Source organism: Papaver somniferum, chromosome 7 (assembly GCF_003573695.1).
Source record: "Papaver somniferum cultivar HN1 chromosome 7, ASM357369v1, whole genome shotgun sequence".
Lineage (NCBI taxonomy): Eukaryota > Viridiplantae > Streptophyta > Magnoliopsida > Ranunculales > Papaveraceae > Papaver > Papaver somniferum.
Genome location: NC_039364.1, coordinates 10583187 through 10602768, shown reverse-complemented (window position 1 = coordinate 10602768; position 19582 = coordinate 10583187). Strand labels below are relative to the sequence as shown.

Sequence of the window (19582 nt, the reverse complement as noted above, 5' to 3'; positions counted from 1 at the left end):
AAAGTACTCCTTTGTATTAGGAGCATCTCTTATCGAAGAAGGTGTTTACAATCAGATTAAATGGTTGGATTTTATTTCACGGTATACCATCATCTCTCCCTTATACATAAAATTATTTTGGATATCTTTGTTGTTTATCTCTCTTTCTCTTCGCGATCTACTTGTAATTGATGTCTTTATTTGTATTAGAGTTTTGATTTTTTTGTATTTTGATATTTTTGTTATTCCCGTAAGCGAATATGTAATCACGATTTTTATTTGAATAAATTGAAATATGTTGATTGTCCAAAAAAAAAAAAAAAAAAGCCTCGCATACCTAGAATGTGCCTAAAATTCATTCCTTGTATGTACCCTGCATCTTTGTAATTTTCATTTCATTGGATCCACTAGCAAGGTTTCGTAAGCTTGTTTCTGTCATATCCGTAAGTAGCAACTGAGACTACTGAGATGTATTCAACTTAACTCATCATGAATCCAGTACTGAGATTGATTTCATTCGTTGAATGTACCTTGTATCTTTGTAATTTTCGTTTCATTGGATCAATTCACAAGATTTTATAAACTTGTTTCTCTGAAGCAGACATGTTCGGCTTTTGCAACAGATTTCGGAATAAAGACATGTTTTCCACACATAATGCATTCATCCTTGGCTACGAGCAAACACACTAGGTGCCTTCTTTCTTTACGTTTACTTGTTACTAGAAAACTTATCTGCTGGTGCAACCGTTACCGATCATGACAGGCATAACTTTAATCCCATGAAAAACGTTTGCTTTGCATAAATAAAAGTTAAAAATAGGGTCCTTAAAGAAAACATCAAGAAATGATAGTTCTTGTGCAAGAATCCATGTAAAATAGTATTCAACAGACCTCAAAACTACAACCAATCCCTAGTCATATTTTCGATGTAAGACAATAAGATAACGAGTACAAAGAAAACGCCAGAAGACTAGATAAAATTGTAATCTTTAAAGGCATTTTTCCTTTGTCACTCCTCAATACTATAGCTTCATATACTGGCCAACAATTAACTACCCCGAACCCTGATAAAAACAGCTGAATGAAAATTTCCTCCAATTTGTTGTGTCCCAAAATCAATCTCGTGACACCCACAGAAAAGGCGGTGAAGTTGATGATAGCTGCTGTTGTTAATGGTACAAACAAAGGTGACGCAACTCCAAACTCGAAAACTCCTTGTTCGTAGTGTTTAATTTGTTCATCATCTATTACTTTACTAGTTATAACGAAACCAAATGTAGAGATACCTAATGACTTCAGGAAGAAATCAATGGTTCCAAATAAATAAGATGAGATTCCTCGGATCAACCACATTCTTTGATCGTTCCACCAACGGTGAGATGTTCCTCCCATTAATTTAAAATCTAGGCAGTCTTGGATGTAAGATCCAAGGAAAACGAGTACATACAAGAAGAACCAAGGTTCAGATACCTGCAAGAAACCCAACATAATATTTTTGTCTAAGCATCCAACCTTAGTAAAAACACATGTATCGCATATATCATCCTACGTAACGGAACTACCTGAAACATCATGAAGTGTACGTACCTTAGGGAATGGCGAAACTCCATTGAGGAGAGTAAGTTGGGGTATGAAAGCATAAATGGTAACCGGAATAGACCAAATACCCCAAAAGGCGAAATGGGAATAAGCTAAGCCCATCAAAATACCTCTAGATTTTGTTCCAAATATGATGGGGCTGTATTTGGAGAAAGCCACTTCAAGTAAGCCTACACACCATCTTTTGTTTTGGCTCAACACATCATCAAGGTTGATAGGAATGTCCCCCCAAAATGCTGCCCGATCTGGATGGTAAAATACAGAGTCCCATCCTTCACAATTCAATTGATAACCTGTGAAATAGTCTTCCACTAGTGACCCGTATCTGAAACCCATCTGCACAACAACAACACAAATACTGAGTATTAAAACATTGCATGCAATCAAATTCTTCATTTGAAAATATCATACAATGAATGAACTTCACTTAATGAGAGCACAGACCCTGCCATACCTTATAACCCCATCTGGTACCATTTTCATATTCACAGCTAGCTACACTTTGAGCCATTTCCAGAACTGCTTCTGATTGAATGGACTTATCAACAACATGGTTAGGGTTTAGTTCTGGTTTTTCAGCGGACACGTATGACGAAGGCCCACCAAAGAAAGCTCGTCGGCGAAAAAAAGTCCCTGTACCTACGTAATTGGTTCCCGCTAGACCATCCATACCGATTGGATTTATTTGAAACAAACGTTTGTTTTCACCTCCATAGATGTCGTTCTTATTAATCCCATGAAAGCGTTGAGGGAATTGAACAAAACCGTATTTTGACATCTTCAAATCCAACATAAAGCATAACATTTGACGGGGAGTATTAGGATCATTTGAATACATGTCGCAATCTAACGTCAGGATTAATGGTGCATTTGTCATGGCAGCCGATACTCGAAGCTTTTAGGGATGGGGAAAATGCATTATTACAGGAATCAAACCTTTACTAGTTACAAAGTTAGTTGATTACGTTGAGTAGCTTACCAGAACATTTAGAGCACCAGCCTTGAAGTGGTGGTGTGAGGCTTTACTTTTCTGTCTCGAAACATAAACTAGGTTTGGCATCTCAACCCCTGTGATGTCCTTGTCTTTACCAGTCTCTAATAGAACCTGAGTCAATAACCGTTAAAAAAATTTGTTGAGTGATGTCTACAGACTGAAATCTTAATATGTTCAATGATATACTAGTTGTATCAAATCTTATGTTACGGCGTATGTTGATATAGCTGACAGGACACACTTCACACCTGTATACTTATATGTATCATAGTGTCAAATGCACTTCTACTCATGTGTACCATGCATAATGTTTCGCAGCCAACAACTCAATAGATCGATCAAAAAAGCGTGATTAAATTGGTACCTGGACTACAGTAGGATGATTTTGACGTGTAAATCCGTCCGCCCACCGATCGAAAGCTTCACGCTGCTTATCAGTTTTGATGTGCTCATCACCTACACACCCTCTGTCAATAATGCTTTCTACTTTCATTTTCATAGTTTCGTACATCATCTGCAACAAATAAAAAGAGAAACAGAACAACCAAAAAATCGATAAGTTGGGAGTAGTTTAAATTGTTCAAGTGATGATAACCTAATAAAATTTGTCAGTCATTAAAAAAAAAAAAGATGGTCAATTCATATTTGTTAATTATTAACTTCATTACATGACTAGAAGATGTCTAGTTTTGGTTCTATGCAAACTTAGGAATGACAATGAGGAAACCCTTATACACCCGGTCATTGGTGATTCCGAGATGGTATTCTAAGGAAGTTGGTTTTTCGAATTTCATCCACCGATGTCAGGATGGCCGAGTGGTCTAAGGCTTCAGACTCAAGTTCTGGTCTTCGAAAGAGGGCATTGGTTCAAATCCCACTTCTGACATTTTTAGTTTTCCATATTCTCTCCATCCTAAGCTTTACATCCTTTCTCTTTCAATCCATTTGCCATCATATATAATTGTAGGTGGCGAGTAATTGATTATAGTAGATGAAACAGAGAACATTCTTCAATTTGCTAAATGAATGGGTTCAAATGGCACTTCTGAATTTGATTTGTTTTCGCTCTTATTTATGCTTCGTAGAGAAGGCCAAACTAAGCCTTTAACAGTTGCAAGCTAGGTATACATCAGGCAAGGATGAACTTCTTATAGGCTTTCCTTTTTCTTTTATTCATTTTTATGGGCAAACAATGAGACTATTACATAAGGTTTAAACTTTAATCTTGGGTTATAAATGCAGCATAACTGCATCTTTTAACAAAGTCTATTAGGACTTAGCTTACTTGGTAGCTGTATCCATCTTGAAGGGGCATAACTGGATCTTTTAACCATTTGAACAAAGGGCCGGTATCAACTATCAAGTTATTGGTTTAACTGCAATTTTCTATGTATATATTGCTATATCATATGCACACCAAAAACGAATCAACGACTTCATTTGCTATATCATCTTATCAATTAATTAAGGATACCTAATCAGATAAAAAGTTTTAATACTTAAATCATTAAACTACAGAAAAGTTAAGTGTGGATGCCAATACATTTCTTCGCAGGTGAAGTTACTTTTTGACGGTATGAATGAACTACCAAGTTTATAACGAAGGCTTTGAAGATTCAAGAATAACATAAATCGTTGATTTATCCAATGAAAGCTGGAAACGTAGAACCCTTAAAAATGACACATTATTTTTTTACTAGATATGGATAGGATTGATTTGACAAACAATTTCTTGAAACTTTATAAAGAAAAGTAAGAGATTCGTTGAAAATGAAACATCAACAAGAAAGAAAAAGATTCTTAGAAATGTAGAACGCTTGAAAACGATCATTAAAAATAGATAAATAATTAAAACTAGACACCGTAGTAATAGGCACTCAGTCTCAAGCTCATTAGTGGACTAAAGTATGTGATCGATTGTGCACTACGAGGAGAGAGTTGTGTAGTTATAGCATGTGTCAAATTTTCAACTGCGTTGCAATGGCTATAAATGCATAATATTTTATAAGTTTGCGATCTGAACCTGTAACAAGACGTGATGAATCTAGATCCAGATCCCACTAGTACTTGAAGAACAAAAATGCAGTCGTTCCACACAAAAAAACGTTCTAGACCATAACTTTAAAAGATAAAAATTTGTCGGTACTTTAATAACTTCTGTGATGTTCTTTCTTTTGTCTTTCTACAGAATGAAGATAAGAAGTCATCATCTATGAACAAAACTTCAAACTTTGACCATATAATTCTTAAAGCAATTTTGGAAGTTGGTGCGCAAGAAAAACGAACACTATTTATGACCGTCGAAACAAACAGTAGGTTATCCTGAAAATCTGGATCGTTGTGCGTAATGCTAAACAGTCCTGCTACAGTGACCAAAGACTTCGTCCCTTCCTCCGGTTATTCTGCGTGACTCATATCCATGTATCTCTTCTCATTGTTTAGCAGGAGGATGTATTTATTTGCCAAATGAGTCCTAAGGGTTGTATCACGTGGGTAAATTTAGAATCTCCCAATACTAAAGTTGATTTTTCGTGCCTATGCCAGCCAGTAAGGCAGGGACGGGGAAAATGCTGAATTCCACAATTTTTAATTCGGGTATCCATGTGATCCGGCGAAACAGCTCTATCTTAGTCGTTATTATATACCGATGGGACCAAAATTCGCCTGTATCGAGGTTTTGGCTTTCCCTGTGGTATGGACCATCTCTTATTCTATCTATATGCTTGGCTAATAAAGCCAAGCTCTTGTAATTATTCAAATCAATTATACTATAATAACTAATTAAGGTCATTTAAGTGCAGTGCTTCCACAAAAACGAAAAACGAAAATTAAAACGGAGTGTGTTGATGATGATTTACCTTAAGCTCCTCAGCGTGTGTGGTTGAGCTGCAATGACTAGAACTGAAATAGGCAGCAGGACACCTATCTTCAATTTTATACTTCTTACAGAAAGGCAACCAGTGAGTAGCAAACTTAGCAGCTTCCATGAAAGCAAAAAGAGTCAACTCCGATCCTCCATCGTCTGATACATATACCGATATCTTATCGGATGGATAATTATAAGCCATTACCGATAAAGCCGTGTTAACGACACCCATAGGTGGTTCTTTATACGGATCGGCAGTACATATGAACACATCTAACTTTGGAAAATCACAATCCCTGGTTACTTGAATAAGGTTCTCGGGGTACACAGATCGACGGATGGGACGCCAACGGAAAGACTGCGTGGTTGCCCACATGAACGCGAATATCATATCGGAGAATAATAAGGTGAAGTGAAGGAAGGAAGTTGTGGTGTTTGTGGAACCTAAGACACATGAAATGATGCACCAATAAAGATAAGATTGCCGATGTGAAAATCAGAGCAAAGATTCGGTTCCAGAGTGTGCGTCTAAGGACCTTAAACGTGTGCAGAGGCGCTGATGATGATGAAGATGATAGAAGATAGGAGGTTGTGGTAGTCATCTCGACTTGGTTATCTTTTTCTTGGAACTTTGCCATATGAAATGAAATGAGCTCAGGGAGAAGACGGTTTTATCACTCAGTACATTATAAAGGTGAGGTAAGCATGCACGTACTAAGCAACTTTTTATTATTATCATTTAGCAATACAAAGTTTCCGATTTTCACACGAATCTGAAGATTAATTATTGTGTTTTTGAATGGAAAATGATATACTCACGGTGGAAAACCCACCGTGAATACACCCAGTGACACAAAAAAACGGGTCTCTATAAATCTCTGGGTGGTGGGTCCCAGGAGTTTTTCTCGTTCACGGTAAGTATAGCAAAGCCGTTTTTGAATCTACGGATTCGTGGATTTCACCTCCGATCATATCTCAATCATATCTTATCTTAATTGTCGGTGTGTCTTATCCCTCGCTGCTTGTCTGGTCCACAGCCTTTGGCCGTTCTCCTCTGGAGTCTAACCTCAATTGTTGGTCCTGGCATGTCTAGAACGTTCCCTTGCCGAAACGTCACATGCTATTTCAAAAGGCAGTAATAAGTATAGCCAACTCGCTATACATCATCACCCTAAAGTGTTTACTGTTGTGAAAATTGATATCCGAGCCCAGCCGAAATCAGGATCACAAAGGATAATTGGTGATTTGAACCAAACATGGGAGAAATAATAAGAGAGAGACAGAAGATAAACAAACACACAACCACAACACAAGATATACGTGGTTCACCTTTACAGGCTACATCCACGACCAACACCGGCAGAAAAACTTCCATTAAATCAAAGACCATTACATGCTCTTTCCACAACCCAATGCAAGAACCAAAGAGTTAACAAGACATACCCGAGAACACCATCGAAGAAATCATACAAATCAATTCTCTAACCATTCCTCGAACCAGCCTCATGTCTTCTCTTTTACACCTTCTTCACAGCTGCTAGTAACAGAGGAGAAACATGGAAACACTAGAAACTTGGTTTACGGCAAAGCCCCAAACCCTAACCACTAGAATACCAAAATCCTCTCTCTACAAGTTTTTCTCCCACGCGGATATTGACCTTCAGAGTATCACACGACTCTCCCTAACAAAGAGACCAAAAACCTAAGCACAAGGTTTTACCACTCTTCTAGGTTGAATTATCTATACACCTCTAATTCTAATCCTTTATATAGAGAAACTAACTTTTCCTTTAAGAAGCCCTAACTTTGGGAACAAGTTTTTCTAACTTGGCTCTTAAGTTCCAAAACTTTAGGAACAATTTTTAACAAGGTAGAGTTTGACTTTTGGTCAAACTCAAAACCGACCAAATCCCACAAGTCTCCACCTCGGATCATGCTTTAAATCATGAGAAGATCACTGGAAATCACCTCCATCTTCCACCAGAGTTTTTCACCATCTCCATATATCCATAGAATTACTTTTCAAGCTCAGACACGAATTTCCATCTCCATTGAACCCTCTCTTCGACCAAAATACCATGATGTTGATAAAAGTGTTCAAACCATCTTCTTCATGAAGAACACTTGTGAAATTTATCATGTTTCACAAATATCATGAAAAATTTTAATCACCATCAATGAATCCTTGCACAGACTCTACCATTGATTACCAAGAGAACCATCCAGAAGAATCAACATTATCTCCACTTAACCAGTAAGCTAACAACATATTGAACTCTAACCCAGAAAGTAAGAATTAGCTTCAATATCATACTCCAGTGCATGTCATGATTACCGTGTATCTGAAACAAACCATCAGACATCTCCACTATGATTAACAAGCTTAAACATTTGAGCGATTCCCAAAGCCATCACCAATCTGACATACTTTTTACCACCATCACACCCAGCATACTCGCTCAAAATATATACCATGTGAACACCTATATAACCGTGGTACATGCTTCTGAGATCGGGCACATTCTTGATATTACGTGCAAGCCATCAAGAATACTTTAACATAAACTTAAGAACGGAAATCTATAACATCTCGTGCATAACTTCGAAGCGTTGCTGGACATTCTTCTACATGAGACTTTACAGACCCATCCTTTCTTCAAACTTTGTAACCCATTCTTTATAGTGTATGATTACTAACACTCTTCAAGAAGTATATATGTATTCCACCTCATTCAGCCTTAATCTGCATGCCATACCGCATCATGAAACCAAAAGAAGAACATAAACTTTTACCAAGTTGAACCTCCTATTTGGAAATCACGTCACAAATCCATTCTTGAGCAAACACCGGTTTAAACATTATCTTCAAAATATATTTCTCCACCTGACAATAAACTATCGTCCAATTCCAGGTTTAATCACACCAGTCCATCCTTGGCTCTGATACCAATTTTTGGGAAAATTGGCACCCCGAGCGCAGTGGAAATCAGGATCACAAAGGGCAATTGGTGATTTGAACCAAACATGGGAGAAATAATAAGAGAGAGACAGAAGATAAACAAACACACAACCACAACACAAGATATATGTGGTTCGACTTTACAGGCTACATCCACGACCAACACCACCAGAAAAACTTCCATTAAATCAAAGACCATTACATGCTCTTTCTACAACCCAAGACAAGACCCAAAGGGTTAACAAGACACACTACAAAAATAAGTCTTATTAGTGAGGGTTTATTTTTAGGGGCGTCACAAATAGTCACTATTTGTGACGGTGTTTTGACCAACCTTAGGAAATACTAGAATTAGTCAAAGGAGTAGTTTTTTTGGTCAGTTTCGAGCTTCCGACAGTGTAAATGATTTCCCAAAAATTTACTAACAGGGGGTTAGTTGTGGGAGAGTTTGAGAGATTTTAATGTATTTAAATCTCTAGGGATTTAGAGGGAGTGTGAGAGAGTTTAGGCAATTTGGGGGGTTTAACCCAAACTCCCCGGAAATCTCTTGTTTTTTGAGAGATTTTGTCCAAGCACAAAAACATCATGAAACTCCCTCAAACTCCCCCAAATTATAAGCTTCCTATGACTCTAGTGTTTTACGACTAACATGGAGTTTAAAAGATTCTAATCAAATCTCTCACCACTAACATGGAGTTTAAGGGATTTTGAGGTAGTTTTAGAAACTCCCTATAAATCTCTCACCACTAACAGAGATTTTAAAGATTTTGACAAACTCTCTCACGATTAACAAGGGATTTGCTAACTCCGTTAAAATCTCTCAAACTCTCCCACGACTAACCCCCTGTAAAACTAAAAAAAAAAATTGTTTTTTTATTCTTTTCTCCTCGAGCCTTATCTTCTCTTCTCAAACAAATCTGGTTTCTCCCCTTTACTTTTTCCATTTTTTCTCCACCGAAGAACAGAGAGGTTTGCTCTCGCCTCTTCCCTGTTGGCATTTTGTTAACTTAATTTGAGGGTTTTAATCAGTTTGTTTCTTCGATTTGTGCAGTTAATGTTGGCAATCGATTGATTGAAATTTTTCTTCACTGAAAATTTCTAAGAAGCGATGTGACCTCATGAGATTCCTATGATGACTTCAAATCTATCTTCCTTCCGAAGAACCTTGAGAAAGTTTCATGCTAACGTGAGAAACCCTAACTTTTTACTCATTTTCTGTAGATCTATTGGTATAATAACGATGCTGAGTTTTTTATATTAACGCTAAGTATGTTCCATCTAGTTCACAGCTAGAAGAATCAGATCTCAAATTCTTTAATCCCTCTCTTTTGGTTTCGTAGAAACTTGATTTCTAGGCCTAATTGTTGTTTTTTAGGTATCTTTTCTCACATCTAGTATTTTGATTTGACACAATTAGGGATTTTAAGTTTAATTTTAAAATTATGTAACTGTGTGGAATGAATATGGCAGGGAAATCATGAGGAGGGGATATAGTGCACAGTATCAAAGACCAGTGGGTTCAAAACAATGGAATATGGATGGGTTTTTTGTTCAAATCAAGTGTTATGTTGTGTTTGAGACATTAACACAATGGAAATCATGGGCAGCATTCGAGTAGAGGATATGGAATTTGAAAGGGCCAAAAAATGTAAATGGAAGCTATCCCCCACGGAATGATATGAGAAATAAGACATCACCGCTATAATATCAAAATCCTCTCTCTACGAATTTTTTTCTGACACCGATATTGAACTTCACGATAGCGCATGATCCTCCCTAACAAAGAGACCAAAAACCGAAGCACAAAATTTTATTACTGTTCTAGGTTGGATTATCCATACACCTCTAATTCTAATACTTTATACATAGAAACTAACTTGGCTCTTAAAAAGCCCTAATTTTGGGAACAAGTTTGTTAACTCGTCTCTTAAGTTCCAAAATTTTAGGAACAATTTTTAACAAGGTAGAAAAGAATTCGATTCCTAAGGAATCCGATTCCCTCCTATCAGCTCTATTCCATTGCAGCGCTGGGTGGGTGGAAAAGAATTCGATTCCGGAGAAAACAAGGGGAATTGAGTTTAAATTATCAAACTGTCCATCTGAAAACAAAATCTCGATCTGTTTTTCAATTTTCATTTCTAACCATTTCTTCGTAATCGAGAGAGAAGAAGAATAAAATCACTGAAGAACGAGAGATTGAGATCTACGATGATTAGGTTAGGGTTTTAACTTCTGGTATGTATGTCTTTCATCTTCTATCTGTATGTAATTTCCTTTTCATTTTTAACTGCTCATTTAGTTTGTTTCTAGGGTTTTGATTTCTTTTTATTTTGTTGCAGGAGTTATTAATTAAACGACCAATTATCATCTCAATTGGATTTGCGGCTTTGTGATAATCGGTCATCAACTCAGGAACAATAATCTCTTCGACAAGAACTGTAATTTTCATTTTCAACAGTACCAATTTCTTCTTCTCCCGACTCAATCAACTACAGTATTATCAGCTTTTCCCTTTGATTCAATTATTAAGAACTTTCAAGGTATAATTTGTTCACCAATTTCATTTAAATTGATTTCGGTAATTTTTTAGTATGGATTTGAGTGTTGGTTTTATGATAAAATTAGCTTATGCATGTGCATGTGTGTTGGGTTTATGATATAATCCATGAAATCATCTTTTCACTATCTCTTGATTGTGTTGTGTTATGTTAGTAGTAGTACCCTGCATAAATTTGTAGTTGCTGTAATTGGGGTTGTTCTATGTCTTCTCATATGAGTCAGGGAAATGATGTATAACAAAATTTGGTGCAAGAGATAGAAAGTTATTTATAATAGGAAATGCTAAGCAACTGGGTATGTTCTTTGTGGGGGGAAACTCATTTTGATGTTTTCTAGATATCCGATTTCATTTTGTTCTTCGTATTCTGGTTAGCGGATAGTTGGTTTTTGTGATTCCAAATTCTTAAATTTGACTCACCATTCAAACACGGTAACAACTCCTTGGGGAATGAACTGGTTGATAGTTTTAATGTGAGTTTATACCATTTTGTTAGTACTGAATTTTTGTGAAAACTTTTGAGTTTGGTTGGAACCTTTTCAGTTAGGAAAATAACACTTTCCAATTCTTTTAACTTTTACCATTTTTATGTGAAAACTAGTATATTTTTTACCTTGTCTTTGAACTTTTCCTTAATCACTTTATTTGGAGAATAACTTTTGAAAATAGGCCTAAGCAAAGTGTGTACGAGAATGCATCTATAAGCTTTGGAGGAATTTGTTTTCATTAAGTTGTATCTTGTTTTGGTTTTGATCAGGTGTTGAGGAAGAAGAAAATGTATCTTTGGTGGTGGTTCATTTCGCAGTTGGCTTTAGCTTACACAGAGACTAACTTAGAGGTTTGTTTTTGCATTTTTCTCTCATTGTGTGGTTCTGGCATAATTTTTTTTGTCATGCTATTTGCTTCAGACTATCTTGCTTCAAAATATAAAATTTTATTTTTCCATTGAGGACAATGCTTCCCTACTTGAATGAGAATGATTTTACAATCCACTAATCACTTATAACTTATATTATGCTTGTTTTGTCCTGAAAAACTTTTGAGATTTGATTTGAGGCCTATATTGAGTCACCCTATGGATGTATGATTTTTTATTGTTTCTATTTTTGAGATCTTGTGTTTTCAAGTGGTGTGATGGGACTTCAATGAATTACTGGGTCCGCAGTAATTTGCAGAATAATAATCTTCTCTAACAGTAACAAGTAGGTTAAAAATGGCAACACGTTTAGTTTTATTATTTGTCTCTCTATAATCATGTATGGTTGACCATTTTGTTCTTATGCTTTTCAAATTCAGACCCACTTCCAGTATGGCACCTCTAGTCTTGACCAAAAACAGAAAACTTGAAATGATGACAGACGATATCCGAACAATGTTGGATGCAGTAACTTTATTTTACATTTATTTCTATTCATATGTCTCGCGTCAGCAAAGCTGTGTGTTGAGAGCCAATGATCATTTTGAATTAACTATGGTACGATTGTGGGTGATGGAAGATTTGGTATACAAAAGTGACACCAAATGTAAATCCCAACTTCGTCTCGATAGATGCACTTTTAGAGTTCTTTGTCATAAGCTGCGCACCACTAGTGGATTAGAAGATAATAGAAATTGTGATGTCGAAGAAATGGTGGCGATATTTTTATGTAATTGCGCATCACCATAAGAATAGAGTTGTGGGTTTTCAATTCAAGCGATTAGGAGATACGATTAGTAGACATGTGAACACGGTGTTGAAAGGAGTTATTAGGCTTCAAGGAGAGTTGTTAAAAGAACCGGTAGCAGTCGCTACAAGTTCAGTTGACCAAAGGTGGAATTGCTTTAAGGTATGAGATTATCTCTAATTAAATATTAAAACCTTGTTAACCTTATCTGTAATGAATATTAACGCTTGGTTTTTCGTATCTATAATGAACTATTAACACGACCTTGTTTACCTTTAGAACTGCCTAGGGGCATTAGATGGAACACATATTAGTGTCCACGTTGCTACAGCAGACAAGCCTAGGTATCGTACAAGGAAAAGTGCAATTGCTACCAATGTCTTAGGTGTATGTTCTCAATATTTGGAGGTTATATATGTATATCCTGGATGGGAAGGATCAGCTGCCGATTCTCGTGTTCTTAGGGAAGCCATTTACAAAAAAATGGCTTAAAAGTTCCACATGGTAAGTTTGTTAGAGTATTGTAACTTGAATCTGCGGATTAACGAGTGTTTTTCATGTTTTTTATTAAGATAATGATGGTTTTTTACATGCTTACTTGTTTAGGTTACTATTACCTTGTCGATGCCGGTTATCCAAATAGTGGAGGATTTCTTGCTCCCTTTAGAGGTCAACGTTATCATTTGAAGGAATGGGGGAGAGATCGTCTAGAACCCAGGACAACTGAAGAGTTATTCAATATGAAACATTGTAGGGCTAGGAATGTGATTGAAAGAGTTTTTGGATTGTTGAAAATGAGATGGGCAATACTTCGGGGTCCCTCATGGTATCCTGTGAACATACATTGTCGTTTTATCATGGCTTGTTGTTTGGTACATAACCTTATTAGGAGAGAAATGCCGATGGATGAATTTTTACCGGAAGATGAATATGAAGATGGACCAATTAATTTGATTTCTCCTCAAGAAAGTCGAATGATCGAACATGTTGATTCCTCGAATTATTGGGATGTTCAGAGAAAGGAGTTGGCAGATCAAATGTGGGAAAGATGGACTGCACATAGACGTAGGCACATAGTTAGTTAAATGATTTCATCATTTTCCTGTATTATCTTACATTTTTTATCACTTTCATTTGTACTGTACTGTTACAAGAACAAGGTTTATTACTTATCTTTGAATGGTATAATTTTGTCAAATGGTTTATTTCAGATTTATTTTTGCAAATGGTTGATTTTTTATCTCTATCTTAGTATCTTTGTGGGTTTATATGTAGCAATGATTAATGTGTTTACTGCTCTACAAAAATTTAGATGGTGGTAGAACATTGGAGCATGTGATTACTTATAGAAATGAAATGCAGTTTTCCGCCTTTATGTCTTTCTGGAATTACTATTCCTAGACAGAAGTCTGTAGTAGTTGATAATGAAATGTATCATTCTTGTCATCAACAGGTATAAATGTTTGTTAATAACAATTAATTTGTGTTCTTTTATTCCTTGTTTTATTTGATGTTAAACTATTTTTGAAATTATCTTGACGGAACTTGGTTGTAAACAGGCAAGTAATGGCACCTCATCGGAATTGGGTACAAGTTGAAGATGACATATTGGTTGATGTTTTGACGAAACTTGCGCTCGATGGCAAGTGGAAAAGTGATACAGAATTCAAATCTGGCTATTTGAAAGTGATTGAACAGAAATTAGCTGAGAAACTACCCAATTCCGGGTTAAGTACTACCATCATTGATTCTAGAATCAAGACCCTGAAGAAGCATTCAATGGCAATCAACGAAATGCTAAATGCTGGCAGTGGTTTTGAATGGGATTATGTCAACAATAAGCTTGTGTGTGAGAAGAATTTATTTGATGAATGGGCTAAGGTAATTTCAAACCATTATTAAATATATTCCTTTCTGTTTAGTCAGTTTGTTCTCTTAATCATGTAGTTTTATCCTTGGTTTGGTATTGGTATCAGTATCAGGTCATACAAGTAGTACGGGGTTGATGTCTTAGAATTGCAGAAGAAAATAAACATAGAAGTTTTATAGGAATGCCCTGGTGGTTACACTTTCGTTTTTTTCGACTGAAATTTGTGAAGTTCCAGTTCATTTTTCTTGTTTTTTGGACTGAAATTTTGTTGTTTGTGGATTTTGCAGTCTCCCAAGTATAAAGGGAATGTATGCGAAAGTTTTTCCTCATTTGGATGCGTTGGTTGGAATATTTGCTGAAGATAGAGCAAATGGTAAAGGAGCTGCGTCTTTAGCTGAAGAGTTATAATACATAGATAAAGAAGATTTACAAGAAAGGGAGAACGAAACAGAACAAGAAACATAGCATGAACAAAGTAACCAGTCTGGATCAGTGGACGAAGCCAATAATAGCAATGGTAAAGGTAGGAGAAGGAAAAGGGTTAGATCATCTTCTTTGGATATTGGATCCGGTGAATCAAGTGGTGATTCGAATGGTCTTAATTTGATGGTTAATTCTTTCAGCAATTTTGTATCAGGCACTCTTTCACATTTTGAAGCGATTTGTAGTACATTGGATCAAGAATCAGACACCAACAAGCAGTTGTTTGAGGAGCTGCAGAAAATTGATGGTATTAATGATGATGATGTGATGGATGCTGCATTGATTATACTTGATTCGAGTACAAAGACCAAAATGTTTTTCGGGATGGACGAAGGAAAGAGGGCTCACTATGTGAAGAATAGAATACTCAAGTAGATTAGTGGAAAAGGGAAGCTCTTGGTATGTTTATTGTGCTCTTGTTAGGGCGGTATTATACACAAGTTGGTTGCCAGTAACATTGTGGAGGAAGAATAGTGATCTTAAATTTGTTTTGAAATTTTGAATTCTTAAATTTTTGAATTTGAATATGAATTTTAGTTGTGTATTAAAATTTGGTTGCCAGTTAGATTATAGAGGAGTAATTTTCCAATTGTTTAAATTTGTTTTGAAATTTTGAATTCTTAAATTTTTGAATTTTAGTCATATATTAAAATTTTCAAGGATATTTAAGTAATATGATAGATTTGAATTACATTGTAATCCAATAACCCCAACCGAACATATTTTCTTATATCAAGGAATCCATTTCCTGGAATCCAATTCTATGAATTGGATTACCCTATAATCCAATTCCTGAGATTTGAAAAACTTGAAACGAACGAGCTATTAATACATAGAAATATACGATGCGATACATAGGTAGATATAAAAAATTTCACTAAATGCCTGGCAATCGTGTGCATGTTATCTTATCTTAGTTTCTTTCATCTCTGGGTAAAGTATATTAATTTCCACTTTATTATCTTAGTACATAAGAAAAAAGTCCAAAATAAAGAACTCATGTTAAGGAGGCTACACAATATTATCTTTTTCTCTTTCATCCTCCGTCACCACTTAGATCTAAAGCTTCTTCCAAAACTTATTAATGGGGTCCTTATAATCATATAGTAAAAAATAATGGATGTAGATCTATTCAAAGATCGAACCATGTAAAAATTATGTGTCTCACATCTCTTGTATTTTTATCTTAAATTGTGGTAGAAATATGTTTAGATCGAGGAATTATTTACACAAAATCACAGGGGAGTAATTATCTGTTTTCATGTAGCTACAACATAAACAAAACATAAAGGTACACTAATTAAGCATAGTTACTTACCATTTATCTCTTGAGTTAATAGGGTAGCTAGTCCTTAGTATACGATACATAAGCAAACCTTGTTGCTCAGCCACAAATGTCGTCTGTTCACAATTGACTTTTTTCCTCATTTTCTTCAACAACTTCGTCGCCGACGATAACTAATCTCATTATAAACCAAAAACTAAAAAAGAATATACTTTCATATTTCATAATACATTTAAAAGAGTAAATAAAGGCATCACTTACCACTACCATCATTGCCTCGGATACACTATGGAATTTTTTATCAGACGCTTTCTTCGCCGCAACTTCCTTTGATTGTGCCGCCACAATTTAACTTTCAACAAGAGCTTGACTTTCTCTGCTAATAATGAAGGGATCAGAAATTTGATTAAACCAATCCATGTACTCTTATATAACTTCACTAGGATCTTGACGCAAACTCTTTAACGCCACCCAACTCAACATGTTGTTATTTATTACATTTCATTGACGAAGCGAAGGATCGGGGTCATATTTGGCTTTCCAAGAACCGGCGATGATCTTTGTGCCTTACTTCCCTTCGGCAACGATTTGAAATTTTGGTCATCGTCCCACGGTACTGTTTCGATAAATCCAAATTGGCGGAGCACTCCAAAATGATTGAAACTTACACACCCTTGGATAGAACAACGGTCTGTACTACATCCCCAAAGGCATATCTTCGTCTTGAAAAACTTCATCATCTTATTCTTCCGTAATATATGGTTCAAATTCAACATTGTGCACATCCAAACAGTCTAACTTTTCGCTTAAAAAGGTTATCTTTCCGGACATATCCTCTTCTTATTGTCTATATTTGGCTGAAGTTACAAATAAATCATCCACGAATTCAATCGATGTGCTTGATTCTAATTTAGGGAAGTGATCATATACCCACACATATGTTAAGCACATAAAAAATTAGAAACTATGGCATAAACATTCGAAATACAGAAAAAAGTTTGGCATGAAATTATAGCACACACTATAGCATTATGGGACGAACCTAACAAGAATGAAGTAATTGTTCTGAAAATGTCAGTTCGGCTCAAAACTAAATTACCAAGATGGGCCGAACCTGATATTTTCAAAACAACTACTCATTCTTGTCAGGTTCGGCTCAAAATAAATTATAATTATTATGCGAATTTCTCATTGCGGTCGACTAAGGCTAGAGAACACATGCAAAGTACGTGATAAAAAAACCAAATGAAATTAATGAGACTAAAGTTTCCTCAAATGTTCCTAGAGTCTAGGGTAGTGGCCGTAGCAGTTGACTCGAGAAGGAATGAAATACAAGTGGTTCCCCAAGGATACTCATGAACCATCGGAATATCTTTAAAGAATTGGAGATATTGAGCACTAACTTTATTGCCAGTACGATGGGAACAAATAATTCGTCCGAGAGTGTACAACAAATAAGCAGCAGTGTTCCGGTTTATGTTGGTCGCGTCCATCGCCAACCCAACCATAACTTTCTGCACAGTTTTATCAAACTTAGCTTTCAAATGTGTCATCCTTAACGACTCAACATCTTTGGTTTTTTATTGGAGCCCTGATGCACACTTTCCGGTCCTTTAGCGGCGTAACAAAACTCCAACTCGGTAGTATCGTGATCCCAACCAAAAACCTTTTCGGAAAACTTTTCCCACGTGCTCTAAGACCTATAAGCCTTTGAGCTTCGTTAGGTGTGATCGTCATATCGCCAAACGGAAAATGAAATGCATAAGTTTTGATACAAAATCTCTCAATAAAGGCAGGGACTTCCACTGAACCACAATCCTTCTGTTCATGCTAAATTTCTTTCCATAAACCAAAATTCTTAACTATAGCTTGAACCTAATCAACCTCTTTGGTCGAATCCCAAGCTGCATCCCTTTGGTGTCTCAAATTTCCAACCGCACTCCTATGATCTAGAGTTTTATATATTCTTTTTGCCCACGACTCCACGGAACCGATCAAAAACATTCCTTCGTATTTGGGCGTTCCTTAATTTTCTATTCTTTAATTTTCAGCCTTTGAGTGCCAAATTTCTAACAATTGTGTTGCTTGTTAGTGACGTGAACTCGATTGCCAAATGGTAGAATATTCATTTTGGTGTAAATAATTTCAGTGCAAAATGCAATTGAAGTGAAAATGTAACTAGTGATGAACACCAAATTTTAGTGTGATGACTATAACATGTGCATAACATATATTTCACATTTTATCTAACTAATGCTTGCTATCTAAAATGTGGTGTGATTATTAGTCCAACGTTATCTGGACAATTTAAGGTCCCGCAGTTTATAATCTTTAGAGCCACTCCACTCATACCCAATTGATTTTGAGTTGGATGCTCGTAGATTTTAATATGGTACCAGAGCAGGGTATTTGTATCGAGTCATTTGACCGCACTTTTATCCCACGTCACCCGATTTATTGTTCAGTGTTAAATCCAACAAGACCACGTGAAGGGACGTGTTGAGATTATTAGTCCCACATTGTCTGGGCAATCCTATAATTTATAATCTTTAGGGCGATGTACTATAAATTTTGGGGGTTTAATTCTTGGAAGGAGCTGTTGGCCAGTTTTGATAACAGGATATCTCGTCTTTGTTTCATTTTGTGTATATGGTACATGACTAGAATGCTAACTGATTAGAGTAATCACAATGTGAGATGTTGTCATTGATTCACGTCGCATCTTTGTTAATCAGAGATTGTTTTGTTTCCTACTTGTAATCTGAAGATGTCTGATTCCTAATTTGGGGTACGGGAAACGTACGAGACAGCAAATGTACGTGTATTATTCATTTGGTTATACTTGTGACTTGGGAAATAGGTAGGGACGGAATAAGTACACGTATAATTCACTTTATTAATATGAGTTCGGTACTCAAAATTCAGTACATATTAAAGGGTCTAGAAATGAGTTTTTGTTTTAAAATGGCTATATTCAAAATACATTGAATAAAGTCAGCACCAAATGACTAGCGTAGTGGTTTAGTGCTCGCCTGTTAAAACGTCTGTTCCGTGTTCGACCCTCTCAGGTGCTCAGGTGACAAATTGGAGAAACAGACCATCAGGTGACTAATTGGAGAAACCGACGGCTACAACATCAGGTGACAAATTGGAGAAACAATAAACAGACGGCTACGACCTACGAGGGAAACGAGTATTGGGCTTAAGGGAATTGGGTATATTAGCTAATGGGCCGAGTAGAAATCTGGCCGATTTAAACATCCGTATTACAATACGGAACGTAACGGACGCGGTTATTCGCGAACTCAGACTGAACTTTCATTACG

General features: G+C 36.2%; 1 protein-coding gene and 1 pseudogene across 1 annotated transcript; one reads left to right on the top strand and one right to left on the bottom strand.

The window, feature by feature from the left end:
* Positions 1-754: 754 nt before the first annotated feature.
* Positions 755-6248, bottom strand: LOC113295450 (annotated as a pseudogene).
* Positions 6249-13196: 6948 nt separating this feature from the next.
* LOC113294078 (protein ALP1-like) lies at positions 13197-13703 on the top strand. Its single transcript, XM_026542502.1, has one exon. The coding sequence runs from the start codon at positions 13197-13199 to the stop codon at positions 13701-13703; it is 507 nt and encodes a 168-aa protein (XP_026398287.1).
* The last annotated feature ends 5879 nt before the right edge of the window (positions 13704-19582 follow it).